General features: G+C 37.7%; 1 protein-coding gene across 5 annotated transcripts in view; it reads left to right on the top strand.

Annotated features, from left to right (window-relative positions):
* The window catches only part of LOC122559665 (dedicator of cytokinesis protein 4-like), a 456,397-nt gene that overhangs the window by 241,225 nt on the left and 197,626 nt on the right, over positions 1-17,546 (top strand). For all 5 annotated transcript variants that reach the window (XM_043709518.1, XM_043709520.1, XM_043709517.1 and 2 more), the window contains exon 13: positions 9,231-9,356. In XM_043709518.1, coding sequence (XP_043565453.1) covers positions 9,231-9,356 — 126 coding nt within the window. The remainder of the gene's footprint in view (positions 1-9,230; positions 9,357-17,546) is intronic.

Here is a 17,546-nt window from a genome sequence, read left to right as displayed (position 1 = left end):
ACCACCACCACCTTCTGTCTTCTACCTTTGAGCCAGTTCTGTATCCAAATGGCTAGTTCTCCCTGTATTCCATGGGATCTAAGCTTGCTAATCAGTCTCCCATGGGGAACCTTGTCGAACGCCTTACTGAAGTCCATGTAAATCACATCTACTGCTCTGCCCTCATCAATCTTCTTTGTTACCTCTTCAAAAAACTCAATCAAGTTTGTGAGACATGATGTCCCACGCACAGCGCCATGTTCACTATCCCTAATCAGGCCTTGCCCTTCCAAATACATGTACATCCTGTCCCTCAGGGTTCCCTCCAACAACTTGCCCACTACTGAGGTCAGGCTCACCAGTCTATAGTTCCCTGACTTGTCTTTACTGCCATTCTTAAACAGTGGTTCTATGAAGGTGATTTTTAAGTGTCAGAAATGTTTTTCCTAAACAACATTTCTAGCATGATTTCAAGTAAGTGTCTAGACGAGCTACTGGGAGATATAATGCTGAAGTGTTTTAAGGTACACTTCTATGAAGCATGTTCAGTTCAGAAGAAGAAAAGATCCACACCAGCCAAAGGGCATCCAAATTTTCAGCCGTCTCCAGGCCATCACAGGTGAACACAAGTCTGAAGCTGTTTCAGCAGGCCAAGTAGAGAGGACTGGGAAAGAGCTTTTCTTGGAGTTGCGTGAGTAAACTTCTGAGTTAGTCTGTGCCATGTCTGTGTCTTGGGAAGAGGTACAGTAACAGAATCCTCTCTCGGGAATGTGCAGAAATTTGCCAAAATGAAATGCAGGGGATTTCATAATTTGAATAGTTACTGGTGAAGATAGGAAGGATAATTCACAGGAATGATGGTATGTATAAAGGGTATTGCTGGGAAAATGGATTGAATCCTTTTTTTTTGTTTTTGATAAGAGTTTTCCAAAACATGCAACTTTGTTTTTTCCCATTTATTTTGTCAATAGCACAAAAGGGTAGCCTTTTGTGAAGATGTTCAATGACTGACCACGAGGGTAACCAAATTACAAAGTAAAATGAAAATAAAACAAAGGTCTGCGAATGCTGGCAATCTAGAACAAAAGCAGAAATTGCTGGCAAAAGCAATTTGGGGGAAAAAGCAGAGTTAACGTTTGAATCCAGTGACCTTTCATCAGAAAAGCTCAGATTCTGATGCAGAGCGACTGGATTAGAAATATTAGCTCAGCTTTCTCACCACAGATTGTGCCAGACCTGCTGAGTTTAGCTAGCAATTTCTGTTTTTGTTACAAAATAAAACTTGTGGCTTATCAAGCCAGGTTTCACTCTAGAGTCTAACTTGGCCTCCTTGCCATTAGCTGGGGCCAGAAGAAAGTGGGCATTAGAAGCATGAAGATAACTGTCACATTTGTTGATAGTTGTTATTTGATGTGATATTAACATTCATGAAATGGATGAGCATAACTTTGTCCCAGTTATAATTTAACACAACTTATAGTCCTTTTGCAAACGTTAAGATGTGTTGAAATTTTTTTTTTCAAGCTTTCAAGAAAAATCTGCAGGTTAAGGTGGAATTACAGTTTTTATTTGAGTCTTAAAACGTCATGTATATTCACGTGACCCTTGAGTTATACTAGATTCTTACAAAATGAAGTTCGGTTTTGCTCAAAAAGGTGGGTACGTATACATTTGTTTCTAAAGCAGTATCATTTGCCTCCAAACGTGCATTTTTCCCTAGTTCCTCAAAACCTAATTTACATTGTTATCACTGGATTTATAAATATCACTGGAATTTCTAAATAAAATTATCTGAGTTGCCTTCCATAATGGCAACTCATTCCTATTTCTCTCACGTTTCAGTCTTCAAATGTCTGTTCTTAACCCAGCTGTGTCAACCTCTCTGCTTTATAACTTTAATGCATTTGCTTTTAAACCCCATCATGTTTGGACCCTGTTCAATTTCCATAATTCTCTCCAGTCATGCATCCCTGCTTAGACTCCATGTTGTAGAACATATTGCTTCTTGTCCTTAATGTTTACAGGGTGTTATTTGCAGCTACTGTTTCAGTCATTTATGTATTCCCTTTTTAGTTTGCTCCCTAAATGCCTCCACTTTGCCACATCCTGTCCTACTCTTATAATTCTAATTATAACCCTTTCTCTATTATGGTTTCTTCTGCTCTTGATTCTCATTAATTTATGTTTTGCCAGCATCGTTAAAGCTCTGTTTAATTAAGGATGTAAGGATTGCTGTAGAAAAATACATGTTGTACATGAAATCAAAATATATTTCTTTTTGCAAATTTAATTCACTTCACCTGAAAAGAGAAAGGCATGCTAAACAGACCTAATTAACTTAAACCTTGAGGAAAGAGACACAAGGTTATCTCATTTTGTGTGCCTGAAAATGACAAATTTCCTTTTTATTTGAGGTATTCATGTTTCTATGATGGATACGCAAGGTGGAAACCCAGCATGTAAGAGCCTGTGCTATATTTCTGCCACTACACGTCTCACAAGTAATGTCACCTTTCCATTTTAAAGGGCCTATCAATAAATATTTAAGTTAGCTCACTGAACTTTAAGCTTTGTTTTCAAAAGTTACATACTTATCATCAATCTGAGCTACAAATCTTCTCAAAAATCACCTATCAATAAAAATTACATAAAACAAACAGCACCCTGTGATCTTGAAACCAGGTCAGATTTTTCAAATATTTTCAGCCTTGTCTTTTTATTTTCTGGATATGTGTCAAGCCTGACAATATTCCTGTATCATTGTGGGAAAGAAAGAATAAAAACATTTTTCAAGTGTTTCTCTCCCATCACCGGTTTCACCACATTCAGAGAAAAACTTTTTTTAAAAATGCCATCAGGCTTTGCATTTCAATGTTATTATTTTTTCTTTGATTTATAATAAATTCAGTATGTCGAGTTATTTATTTATAATTTGCCATATGGTGAGGGACCGATTGCTGCTGTTCTGTGCTGTTTTCTGTTGGTGGCCCGCGTGGAAGCCACCTTCAAGCTGAGACCACTCCATTGATTCCTGGAAGAGAAAATGTTGAACATTTGGTTTATTTGGCATCATGCACAATCAAGAAATGCAAGACGACCCTGTGATTTAGAACAGACTTCAAAAATCCAGTTCGATTCATACCAGCGCGTCAATGCATGAGCAGACGATTTGCGACATTCTCGAGACCCAAGGCAAATGCATTTGTCCTACTAATTCCTGTTAATTTTTACTGAAATTTTGAGCAATCCAAAAACAGTGAACATGTTGACCAGAATTTGATATGTGTACAGACTCTAGATTAGCTGTGACAATCTGACAGAAACTAATGGCTACTAATCATATATTATGGCAAATTCTCAGTCATATTTACTCAAGTTGGTTTGTTTATTTCCATATGTTCTGAGGGTCCGAGCTGCTTGTTATTCTTGCAAATACATACTGCTTGCTAGACACAGACGTCTTGATATAATACCTACATCAACAATTTGTTTTTCCATATCTGCATTACTTGAGGAATAGTTGAGCACAGAGCACTGGAAGCTTTCAGGCTTTCTTTTTTTAACTTCAGAAAGTACTTAATTATCTGCAAATTACTTTGCAATGTCTGCTGATTGTAGAAAGTGCTATATAAATTGAAGTCTTTCTTGTATTCATTGTGTTCCTAATTTTTCATGCTTGATGGCCTGTGCTGCTTTTCCTGTGTAAAGCTCTTTAGAATGTATTTTTGTTTGAAAAACAGGAACAAATATATTGGGAATAAACAAACATTAACTATTATTCCACATTCCGATCTCGAAAGATTTGAAATGTATTTTCAGCATCTTTATGTGGCCAGAAAAAATAGAAATTCACAGCATGGAAAGAGTCACATCAAATTTGTGCTGATTCTTAACTGGACCAACCTAAGCCTAATCCATCTGTCACTCCATAGCTCTGTATCTTCCTCCATTTCAAGTGTTTATCTACTCTATTTTGTAATAGTCTGAATTATTTCATATGACAATGAATTCCATGCTCTGAAACTTCTCTGCAAATATATTTTTTTTCAAAATCTCTGATCACCTCTAAGGCATCATTTTAAACTAATGAAACCTTGAAAAAAGTCAGTCTTTTCCTTCACACGGTGCATCAAAACTTTCAATGGGTTTAAAAAGCTTCAGGTGTCTCTGCTGCACAGAATGCTTGAACTAAAATATGTTATAGCAGAGGAAGAGTACAGTCTATCCAATGTACATTTGTTGGCTATCTGAAACAGTTACCCACTTAGCCACATTGCCTTGTACTATCCCAGTACTCACTTAATGCTGTTTCCAGCAGTTTTTGGAGTGAATTCTGGGTTTATGATGAAGTAGCATTTTCTGTTGGCATGTGGGGAAACTCAAAGGGATACGAAACTGAATATCTGTATAATTTATCTTCTGCTTTCATATTATAGCCTACACTATCTGAGCTCCATGTATCTTGTACGCTGTTTTGAAATATTAGTCTGCAGGATGAAGTGATGATTTAAATTCGTACCTTTAATACTACTTTTGTCCTGGGAAGTGCTGATAGTGTGTGTACAACAGTCTTGTCAGGGATAGGATGTATTTTTAGTGCCCTCTTGTGCTTCCATGGTTGTAGGACCCTTCATGTATAATCAATATAATTGTTACTAAAGCATTTTAAAATGTATTCATGGGAATAAAAACTGCTTTATGTTGTCCTGTGCTATTTTTGCACATTTGGGACTGTCTTCTGAGATACCAGCTGTTAATTACTTCAGAAAATCATTTGCACATCTCTCATTTTTATGCTTCACCAGTGCTGCATCTTCTACAACACTAGGTTGTTGTGTTAGTGAAAGACTGGGTATTTGTGTCATTGATGTAAATTAGAGTAGCACTAATACCTTTAATTACTAAAGCAAAACTACATGGTTCCTGTAAAATGTGACAAAAGCTGAATACACTAAAATGCAAAATTAATATTGGCTGAACTGCCATGTAAATAATTTCTTCTTTAATTTATACTTTTCCATTTTGTTATTGGAGAACATGTGCTGGCTCCTGACTGTTCTGATTGCCTAACTTTCCAGCGCTGCATGCCTGTGCTACTTCAAATTGTAAAATATATAGCATGCAAACCAATATTTTTAAATATTTGTTCTCGATTTGATGGGAACTTCCAAGGGAGTAATCAAGTAACTATAAAAGAACTGCGATAAGAACATAAAGTTATAAACCATGGCTCCTCAAACCTGACCATTATTAAACAAAGCCATTGCCGATCTGGCCCAGATCTAAAGTACTCTTCCATTTTAGCTCAGCATAGCTATCAACTCCTTGATAATTTAAATATCTATCCATGTCCTTTTAAAATACCACCTGTAATCTAACCACCACAATTCCCTTGAATAAAGAATTCCAGACATTCACTGCCCTCTGGGAGAATAAATTCTCTTGCACCTCAGTTTTAAATGAAAGCTCCCTTATTCTCTAACTTTGTTCCCTGGTTTGAGATTTCTTGCAGTAGTGGAAACATCTTCTCAACATCTATCTGTCAAGCCCCTTCAGAATCTTTGTATGTTTCAATAAGATCACTTTTCACACTTCTAGACATTAATGAATGAAGACCTAATAAATGTTTAAGTCTGGAAGGTGTGTAATAAAAACAAAAAATGCAGAAAATTCTAAACTGGTCTGATAGCATTCATTGAAAGGCAAAAAGGTAATGTTTCAGGTCCCTGACATTTATCTCTGAACTTTATCTTTGCTCCTTTGTGTACAGTTTCTGTTAAAGCTATTAAAGCAATATTTTCCGTTTGATTACAGATTTCCAGCATCTGCCATATTTTGCTTTTGTGCTTTGGTTGCACACAACTTGTCTGGAAACTTGGAAATGTTTGTGTTCTCACAACTTTATTGCTTTTATTGTTCTTTTCTTGAAAGAAACTGCACAGTTAAATTATAGATGGTTTCTGTTCCCACCTAATTCTTGACATTTTGCTTCAAAATGCCTTCAGTGGCTAAATTATCCCCATTGTATTTCTGCTGTTGTCCATAGATGAATGGTATAAATAATGGAGTGGAATTCTTAGGTTGTTACGATCATGGAATTAGATAAAAGATCCTGTGAGTCTCTGGCATCTGTGCTTTTGGGAATCTTACAATCTAGGGAGAAAAATGCCTTTCATTCTATTATCCCAGGGAAAGTGGCAAAATTATTGACTTCAGTGGTAGATTTCTGCAGGCACAAAGTTTGATGCTAATATCCCTGTGACAGCTTAAATTGAGCCTCTTACATCTATCTAAATTTGGTAGCAATGGACAATGTTGTTGCTGAAATGGAGATTACCTGGAGATCAGCTTTTGGTAAACAGTGCAAATCTGTCACTGCCTCTTGAAGTTGCTCACCTCTGACGCACCATACTAGGCCTTCCTTTGCTGGAACATACAGATTCTTAGAAGTAAACAGTTTTGAATCAGGGTAATCTTGCCTGCTACTTCTCACCAACACAATAGTAAAGCTCCAACCAAAATGCCCAATTTATAGATTAAGAGTGATATATAACTGCTAATAGCTACTAAACCTAACTGATAATATCAGCTAAACCTCTTAATCTGAAACTATAGTAATTTTTGATATATATATGCCAGATATGGCAAATCTCTAAATACCACTACGTTTCTAAAGTTTAAAAGTGATAGACTACTTGCTAAGAAGTGAATTGGACTTGGTTTAAGTAGGTGAAATGAATGCACAACATATTCCAGCAAGAATTGTAGAAGTTTGTACTTGCATTTACTTACTTCACTTATTCTCATCTGCCTTTTGCAGGACTGCATGGCTGATGCTCTTTGGATGGAGATTGAGAATTTGGGATCTCCATTTGAAATCCAGAATAGCATGCCAGCATCGTTAAAATATTTAACACAATTGACAATGGTGATTAGATATCTTCACGTACCAGCAAAGATTAAGTGCCTTAAGATGAAAAGAGGAAGGCAGAAAATTGTCACAAATACTGTATAACATTATGTATGAACAACAGAATTCCAAATGTTAAAACTTTAGTGAAGATCCACAGGGTGAGGAGTTTCACTGTTGTTTTCTTCCTGCAGTAACAGAATGTTCCATTTAATTATTCATAATATTTATTAACTAGCTACAGTAAATGACGTCTTGGGAATAAATATGTGGTTCCCTGATCTGTTTGCGAATTTCATTATATTTTAAATAGACTCTTCAAACTTTACACAAACTGAACAGTGCAATAAATGAAAAATAAACAGTTTTATCAATTGGTTGCACTTTTTAAAGGTCTACAATATGAAGTAATTTTAAAGTACAAGACTTCATAATTCAGAGTTGCAAACTATCTTGATGCATACATGATCATTCTAATTAGCTGGTATAAATATTCAGACTCATTCCAGTTTAAATTTGTGCATGCACTGTTGTATTGGCCTGAGTCCACTGTTGTGAAATGAGTCTTGCATGATGTTTGGATCTGTGTTGCAATGATCTATTTGAAGTCTTTATTTTAATCTCATTTTGTAGTATGTTTTAAGATTATCATCAGGTCAAAATGTGTACCCATTTTAGTGACTATTTATTCTTTTTTTAGAGGAACAGGTATCTGAATTTTATAGGTTAGAATGCTGCATATTTATCGTGACTTGGAGGTACCGGTCATGACACTGGACTCCTTTGGCTATAAATTCTGTGAGCATGATCTTAACCTCCACAACAAGGAGCGGCGTTCCGAAAGCGAGTGCTTCCAAATAAGCATATTTATCAGTTAGTGTTGAAGCTTCCATCTCGATCCGTCTCCTCTTATGCTCCAACTTTGTGTTAGAATTGTTTGCCTGATAATGTTGCATAACTTTAACTGTAATTTACATATTGAACACTGAAGAATTTAACTGTTACAGTACTGTGCTTGATTCTGTTTTAGATGTTCTATTATTCATTTGTAATTATTATTTCGACTTTCAACTTCTCTTTGATTTAATGGATTATTATATGGCAAAGGCATTACATTTCTTGAATAAATGTATATTGAATGCAGAATGCCAGTTTTACACAGTAGACTTGCACTTCTCACAAACTGTTTAAATGCAAAATCATTTCACATTTTCACTGGAGCACAGGAGGTTGAGAGGTGACCAAAAAGAAGTTTATAAAATTATGAGGGCGATAGGGTTAATGGTAGGTGTTTTTTCCATAGGATGGGGTCAAATTTTTAATGCGAGAGGAGAGAGATTTATAAAAGACATGAGGGGCAATGTTTCTGCACAGAGGGTGGTTTGCGTATGGCATAACTTCCGAAGGAAGTGGTGGATGTGTGTTCAGTTAGTGTTCAAAAGACATTTGGATAAGTACATCAATGGGAGAGGTTTGAAGGGTCATGGGTCAGGAGCAGGCAGATGGGACTAGTTTAGTTTGGGATTATCATCTTCATGGACTGGTTGGACCAAAGGATGTGTTTCCATGCTGTATGACTCAATGAGGCACTTAAAACCCACAACCAAATCTTGGACAGCAAAGGGCAGGTTGCTCGCTTCCTACCCACATGCCATCACATGGTTATTTCAAATAGATTTAAGAAATTTGGAAAATGTTAATTGGTTCATATAAGATAGAGATTGCATTATGCTTTTGAAGTGTTAGTTAATGTCGCTGTGAGATTGCAATGCAGGTTGGCCATTGATGGGAAATCTTGTATGTCTTCATCTGGTGTGGTCCTTTCATTTCAAATGAGCTCATTTTGATGGATTTACTCCACAGTGATGTGCTTCAGAAGCACTGTCAACTTTTGATTGAATTAAATAAAAAAAGTGGTTATCCCCGAGATAAGATACTTCATCATGGTGTCATTTGAATATAATTGAGACTCGAAATAATTTATAGCAAAGTCAAATGCAGAAATTACCATTTGTTAACAGGAGTTAAACTCAAGAACTGTCATTAATTTCCTCATAAGGAACAAGAGAAGCAATACACAACATGTGGTATATTGGAATGCAATAATCACTTGATTGAAATGTACAATTTAAATGTACCACTCCTGCTGACTTTCAATGCAGAATAATCTTACATGAAGCAGACTCCTTAAGAACCATTTGTTTTTCTCATAAATCATTGTGAGCCCATTAAATTCCAGACGGCTTTCCTCATTGAACTGTTCTTTTGCAGAATATTTTCTTCCAAGAAGTAAAGCAACCTCTGGAAAATTTCAACATTATATATCTGTTTTGTTTTAAAGGTTTGTCTGTTGCACTACAGCTGCTACATGGAGATATTGATCAGATCCGGAGAGAATACCCAGTATTGTTCACAAGAGGTGTGGCGATCACCAGAAAATTGGGCTTTTCGGATATTATAATGCCAGGTAGGCTGAACGACAATGAAGTTGTTATGGATCATGTTAAAACAGTTCTAGGAATTGTTACACTTCATTTTCTGTCTCCACAAATTGGGTTTTGGTTAACACAAGGTCTTGCAAGTAATTCATCCTCATTTTAAAACAATGTGCTTTCTTTTTCTGGAGTATTTTAGGCTGTACAAACCATGACAAAGACAATACAAGATTGTGGACTTGAAGTATTACCTTTTTAGTGTTCATACTTGGCTTAAACATTTTTAATTATTTGTACCATGTATACAGTAAGCCATTGAAAAGCTCACATTTTAATACTATTCAGTGATAGTTGGAAAGTTGTGCCTTTGAATGTTTCAGCATATCCTCAGCTGAGGGAAGCTGTAAATATAAATTCCCCACTTTGCAGATCTCCCCATTCAGGTGAATGTTAAAGATGACATGGTCATCTTTACAGAAGAGCAGGTGTCCTGGCAAATATTTATCCTTCAAACAATATTGTCTTTTTATAAAAAAAACTATTTATTTCACTGATGTTTTTGGAACCTTCCTGTGCACAGATTGAATGGTGTGTTTCCCACATTACTGCAGTAACTATACATTCAAAGTAATTCATTGCTGTAAAACACTTGGGAGCAACCCAGGATTGAAAGGCTGTTGTATAAATAGACTGCGTCTTTTCTTCATTAGTCTTCTCTTGAAGAATATATTGCTTTCAGGACATTATGATTTTCTTTTTAGTGCCTGTTTGTAAAATGTGGGCATTGATGGCATGGTTGGCATTGATGGCATGGTTGGCATTGATGGCCCATCCTTAATTGCCTGTGAGAATATATTGGTTTGCTACCTTCTTGAATTCTTGCAGTTCTTGTGGTATCAAGGCTTTCAAACCAGTGACAGTGAAGTAACAGTGATATGTATTTTCAGTCAGTTTGGTATGCAATGTTGAAGGGAACTTTAAATGTTTGGTCCCCTCATGCTGTTTACCCTTCCAAGTAGTAGAGGGTGCCAATTTGGAAGATGCCATTAAAATATTTTTAGTGAAATTCTGCAATGCACCTTGCAGATTGTACACTGCTATCACTGTGCATGTGTGTTGGAAGGAGTGGGACTTCATGCTTATCTCTGCTCCAATGCCTTTTTGGGCAGATAGAATGGAATTGGGTGAGTGACGGTTAAAGACAATGAGATTTGAGAATTTAGAATTGAGGAGAGCTGCTCAGAAATTGTGTTTTATATGCTAGATACTTTTCAAACCCTCCTTTTCACTGCATATTTTAATGACACAATGTTAATTCAGTAAAACTTGTAAGCTCCACGGTTTGTGATTTATTTTACAGTCATTCTAAATGCACCAAATTTGTATGAGTAAAATCAACGATTAAGAAACCTTTGCATTTGCATTCTACGTTTATAAGTTCATAAAAACATGCACTTTGGTCACAGGATGTCAATCGGAGTCTCATTATCTCTGTGTAATGTTCCTGGCATTAACTGTAGACTCACGCAAATGATTATGTCATTAATTCTAACTTGGCCTTTATATCTAGTGACTGGAATTTCCTTTCTCCAAGAAGGCTTTTACAGAACAGCTTTAAATGTAACTGCACTTTGATCTATACTACAGGAGCTGGAAGAGCCACTATAAACTGAAATTAACTTTTTTCACTCGTTCATGGACTTGAGCAATGCCTCCAAATAAATCTATCTTTAGAATCTGCAGAATAAAATTGCCTTTTTATTTTAAATTTCATCAAGTAGGAGAAAGGTAGAAAACTTCTGTATATATTGCATTTTATTATATGTTCACTACAAGCTAAAGCATCATAACAATGGCTTGATGTTGAGGTGTTACATGAAAATTAATATTGCAGGAACTGTGGGGTGTTTTTCCTGAACAATGTATTAAAGTGTTGTAGCAACAACAAACAAACCACTGTGGATGCCGGAAATCTGAAACTAAAAACAAATTGCTGGAGAGATTCAGCAGATCTGGCAGCAACTTAGTTCTGAGGAAGGGTTACTGGACCTAAAAGGTTAACTCTGCTTTCTTTCCACAGTGGCTGCCAGATCTGCTGAGTTTCTCCATTAATTTATGTTTCTGTATTGAGGTCTTAGAATAGAATAGAATCCCTACAGCATGGAAACAGGCCCTTCGGCCCTGCAAGTCCACACCGACCCTCCGAAAATGATCCCATCCAAACCGATTCCCTATTACTCTACATTTACCCCAACCTTCACATTCCCTGAACAAGCTGGATAATTTAGCATGGCAAATTCGCGTAACCTGCTCATCTTTGGATTGTGGGAGGAAACCCACGCAGACACTGGAAGAATGTGCAAACTCCACACAGACAGTTGCCCGAGCCTGGAATTGAACCTAGGTCCCTGGTGCTGTGAGGCCACAGGGCTAACCACTGAGCCACCATGCCGTCTCTCGTGTTGGTTTAACATTTGGTCCAAAATGCAGAAGTCCTATGACAGTGAGCTTTAAAAAGCACAAACACAATGCCTTCCATCAAAAAGAACAGTCTGAAGTTGGACCTGATTTACAAATAATTTCTCATGTCTTCATTCAGGTATTGCAGTACTCCAACATTTCACTTCCAACCATCCAAAGACCTGAGCTTAGCTGATCATGTTCTGTCTGTATCCTATCTTGTTGAAAGTTCTGCAAACCCAGGTCAACCCTTGCTGAGCTACAATGTTCTCAGTTCCACTGTTCCTGAGGTTGAAATTTTCTTTCAACTAAATATTGGAAGGACCAATATTAATTTCTTTTGTCCATTCTGCAAACTCCATTCTGTGCACTCAAACCCAACTCACGCCTAGCACACTGTTTGAGACTGAACCAGACCTCTCAATGTTGATGTTTGTAAAATGTACTTTTGACCATGTTATGTAACCTGATTTACAGATTCAGATTTACAGATTACTTAGTGTGGAAACAGGCCCTTCAGCCCAACAAGTCCATACCGACCCGCCGAAGCGTAACCCACCTAGAACCATTCCCCTACATTTACCCTTTCACCTAACACTACAGGCAATTTAGCATGGCCAATTCATCTAACCTGCACATTTTTTTTGGATTGTGGGAGGAAACCGGAGCACCCAGAGGAAACCCACGCAGACATGGGGAGAATGTGCAAACTCCACACAGAGAGTCACCTGAGGTGGGAATTGAACCCGGGTCTCTGGCGCTGTGAGGCAGCAGTGCCGCCCACAACTATTATTATTATTGTGGGAATATTGATAGTATTAGAAAGAGAGGCCCAAAGATATGAATTTGTGCTCTGAAATTTTCTTAAAGGGTCAGAAAGTCATTCTGGATCAGTGACCTAAATGTATCAGTTCCAAGAAAAAACATGGCCATAGTCAAGCACCTGGTAGATTCCTGTGGTTTTAATGGAGAAGATGTTTATACTTTTGAGTTTATGACTGGTATTGTGAACATATTAGGCCATTAGTTTTGTTTTGATTTTAGTTCTGAAGCAAACAAGAGTTCAGTTCAGTCAAGAAAAAGGTTCCCTCTTTGCATGTTTCATTCTAGTGTAGTTGAGCTCGGAGCCAACAAGTCATTGCAGCAGCAGATTTTTGCCAGTCTGTAATACTTTCAAACCTTGGTGTGGAGGTGCCAGTGTTGGACTGGAGTGGACAAAGTCCGAAGTCACACAACACCAGGTCACAGTCAAAAAGGATTTATTTAAAATCACAAGCTTTCGGAGCACTGCTCCTTCATCAGGTGAAGTGGAGGGAAGCGCATCTCCAAACCAGAGAGTCTGAGATAGAAATCTTCAAGTTGTTGGAGTTGAAAAAGTTTAGATAATCAGAATTGTGAAAGGTTACACATCATCAGACTCGCAATGAATTTCAAAATTGTTTCCACATTTCAAGAAAAAGAAACTGGAAGGAGTCAGTTGAGGAGAAACTTAGAAATGAGTTAGGAGAGTAATTTCTATGGGTCTGAATCTCTACCTGATAATGTTTTGAAGCAGGCTGAAACTTTGTTGTTTGTGTTAAGATTTTTCAAAATTGCCTTATTAACGTAAGTTAGTTTGATTTTGTCTTCTCTTTTGAGTAATAAAAATTAAAAACATCTGCAGCCTCATAAATATGTTTCACTTAGTAACCACCAGATTTATTTTTTATTTTATTTATTTAATATATAATCCATCAAGCCAAGTTTAATTCTGGGATCGGACTTGTCCAGTATTATCATCAGATAGGATCATAACTCAATCAACAGAGCTGTGTAATCATCACCTGTCCTTAAACCTTTCTCATCCCATCTGATACTGAAACCCTATCCATGCCTTTAGTTTCCAAAATGGACTATTCCAATGTTGTCCTGGCCAGCATCCCATTTTTCAACCTCCATAAACTTGAACTCATTCAGATCTTTGCATACCTAAATTGTACCAAATCCCATTCATGCATTATTGTAGTGCTTGTAGATTTGTCGAATCCTGGTCCAACAATGTTTTCTTCAACAATGTTTAAAGTTTTCTTCCCTGTTTTTGAATCCCTCCATCTCATCACTTCTCCCTATCTCTGAAATCTCCCAAGTCCCTCCAAGTTCACTCAGTATCTCAAATTCCAGCCTCTTTGGTATCTTCTATTTTATTTGCTGTACCCTTGCACCTATGCCTTCAGCTGCTTAATCCTAAAATCTGAAAGTTCCTTCCTAAGCTGGGGACTGGAGTTAAAAAACAGGAACTTTTGCTAAGCATATTTTGGTGAGACTAATTTTTGAGTACAGTGTACCACATTGCTCCCTGAACCTACACAGGAACTTAATTGGACAAAAGTTGATGCAGCAAAATTACATTGAAAATGGGATGACAGAGTTTGCCCTGTGATGAAAAATTAAGGTCATTAGGTTTATTTTGTCTGGTGTTCAAAAGAATCAGAAGTGATGGTGATCTCATCAATACTTAGAAGATCCCATGAAAGCCTGAAAAGGTAAGTGCAAAGAATTGGTTTTTCTGACTGGTGCTCTGGAACAATGGGGCATAGTCCTCAGGACAAGAGGTCAATCAATTCAGATTGCTGAGTTGATAATTATATTTAGGGCTAGGTAAAAGATCTTTGGACCTTAAGGAATTAAGAAATGTGGGATGGATCAGGAAAGTGGTATTAAGACCAAAGATCAAGAAGAAACTTATGAAATAGCAACGTACTTTCAACGTGTTTTATGTCTGACTTTTATTCCACTTGGTCTTAAACCTGCCTGCATCTCCAGTTCATCCTTGTCCTCCATTTCTTCCTTTATGACACTTCTTGCAACTTACTTCTTTGACCAAGTGAATGAATCCTTCCTTAAATGGTTCTATGTTAAATTTTGCATCCATTTTTGTTTGGGAGTTATACTCTGAAATTCCTTGGGGCATATTACTGTATTAAAGGCATTACACAACTGTTGATCCCTTTTTTCATGTTTAAATTGTTTTATGATCCTGTCTCTTCCTATCTCTGAACATTATCTTTATTGCCCAAATTCTGCATTGTTTTGTTTCTGAATATGTTGCCTATTCCATTGCACCATTAGTTCCCACACTTGCTGAAATTTCCTGCTCAAATTTCCATTTCTCCAACTCTTCTTTTGCTTATATTTCATCCCTTTGTTAAAATTTTGGTCGCCCCTCTCAATATCTTTTTTCTAACACTCCATTGTTCTTGTTTTTAATGATATGCATTTGTGAAGTACCTTGGGAAAGTTTTGATCTAAGTTATATAAAGGCAGGTTATTGTTGAACGTGTTACTCAACTTGGCACTTCAATCAACTACTGAGCAATACAACATCAGTGGAAATATTGTTCCTTAGATAACGATTTGCAGTTATGTACAGAACAACAGTGACAACACTGACCTTTTGATGTTTGAAATGGAGGTGTAGGTGTTGGACTGGGGTGGACAAAGTTAAAAATCACACAACACAAGGTTTATTTGGAAGCACTAGCTTTCGGAGTGCTGCTCCTTCATCAGGTGGTTGTAGAATATAAGGTTATATGCCACAATGACCTGATGAAGGATATACTCTGCAATGACCTGATGAAGGAGCAGCACTCCGAAAGCTCGTGCTTCCAAATAAACCTGTTGGACAATAACCTGGTGTTGAGTGATTTTTAATTTTGACCTTTCAAAATAAATTATTGATGGCAACTTAGTTTGGGTTAACCTGACAATATTGTACGAATTGACATGTCTATTGGCTCAACAATGGCCTGTTGCCTCAATTGTTGTACCGACTGACATGTGACAACTGCAAAAAATAGATAACTAAGTTTAACTTAGATGATTTCTTTGAGCAAAAGCTAATTGGCAAACTCTTACATGAAAATGACTATCCACCGGTGACCTGATTTTCCTCAAAGCAAGTAATAGTTCCTCCATCTGTCTCATGCTACCAATCTACAGAGGGACATAGATGTTTCTGCAATAAAAAGTTGTTATTCCTGTTTTTAGCTGTGTCATTCTGCAATGAGTTCAGTTTTATCTATACTGTTTATTCCTTCTGGCCATGGGAAGAGGGGGAAATCAAGCACCTGTCAGCCCATTCGTCTGCAGTCGGGTAATCCAAGATGGAGGACCGGAGAAATTTCTGGCTGTAACAGCTGCTCCTGTTTTGAGGTATTTTAGGTGCTGGAGGTGATTTCCTCTAATTCCAAAGCAGCTGCTGTTCCAGCCAGAAATTTTTCCCTTCCTCCATCTTGTTTTATATGCTGTTGCATTGTTTTGGAACTTTGGGAAAAAAAGTCGAAACAACAGCAGTTTTAAAAGGGAGAAGAACAGACAAAGGAAGCACATGGTGAGGTCAGTGTAGGAGAGAGAGAGAGAAAGAAACTGACACTGCCGTTGCTGTTTGAATTCACGTATCACTGGACATCGGAGTGCATCTAGGAAAATTTACAAACAGTGAAATTCACAACTGATCTTGGAACTGTTTGGGTGAAGTTCACAGCACAGAATCAGATAAGTGAGTAGAGTGGGTTCTTTCTTGATTATATGTTTTTGGAGATATGTCTCTTGATTAAACTTAAAATATAAGCCATAACTATTAACTTAACCTGGGGCAGTGTTTGTAGAGGAAGAAGACGGTGTTATTTTCTGGTCTATAGATTGTGAAGGAGCAAAAATGGCCTTTAATAGAGTGGTATGTGCTTCCTGTCAGATGTGGGAGCTTAAAGAGAGTTTAAGGGTTACTCCGGATTATATCTTCCATAAATTCTGTTGGTTGCAAATCTTATCAGATCGAATGGATCAGTTGGAGAGACAGTTAGAAGCAATGAGCAATTTGCAACAGCAACAGTATGTGATGGATGGCAGTTATAGGAAGGGGGGAAAGTCTCAGATACAGTCACATAGATGGGTTAACTCCAGGAAAGGTAAGAGAGGTAGGCAGCTAGAGCAGGAATCTTTTGTGGATATACCCATTTAAAACAAGTATGCTGTTTTGGAAAATGTAGGGGGTAATGGATTCTCGGGGGAATGTAGCACAAACAGCCAAGTTTCTGGTTTTGAGACTGGCTCTAATGCAACGAGGGGTACGCCGGATTCCGAGAGACAATTATGTTTGGCGATTCTCTAGTCAGAGGGACAGACAAATGTTTCTGTGGCCAGCAGCGAAAAAGCAGAATTGTGTGATGCTCCCCCTATGCCAGGATCAAGGATGTCTCAGAAAGGGTGCAGAATGTTCTCACGGGGGAGAGGGGCCAGCAAGAGGTCATTGTCCACATTGGAACCAACTCCGAGAGACAATTATGTTTGGCGATTCTCTAGTCAGAGGTACAGACAAATGTTTCTGTGGCCAGCAGCGAAAAAGCAGAATTGTGTGATGCTCCCCCCATGCCAGGATCAAGGATGTCTCAGAAAGGGTGCAGAATGTTCTCACGGGGGAGAGGGGCCAGCAAGAGGTCATTGTCCACATTGGAACCAACGACATAGGAAGGGAAAGGGTTGACATTCTGAAGGGAGATTACAAAGACCCAGGGAGATAGTGAGGAAAGAGGTCAATCTGAGACTGGTACAGTTGAGAACAGAAGTGAGTTAAACAGTCAGGGCAGGCAGGGACAAGATAGGACCAATAAATTAAACTGCATTTATTTCAATGCAAGGGGCCGAGCAGGGAAGGCAGATGAATTAAGGGCATGGTTAGGAACATGAGACTGGGATATCATAGCAATTACAGAAACATGGCTCAG

This window comes from Chiloscyllium plagiosum, chromosome 19 (assembly GCF_004010195.1).
Source record: "Chiloscyllium plagiosum isolate BGI_BamShark_2017 chromosome 19, ASM401019v2, whole genome shotgun sequence".
NCBI classification, from domain to species: domain Eukaryota; kingdom Metazoa; phylum Chordata; class Chondrichthyes; order Orectolobiformes; family Hemiscylliidae; genus Chiloscyllium; species Chiloscyllium plagiosum.
Note: the sequence above shows the minus strand (reverse complement) of the source record. Positions and strands in the feature narration are given on the sequence as shown.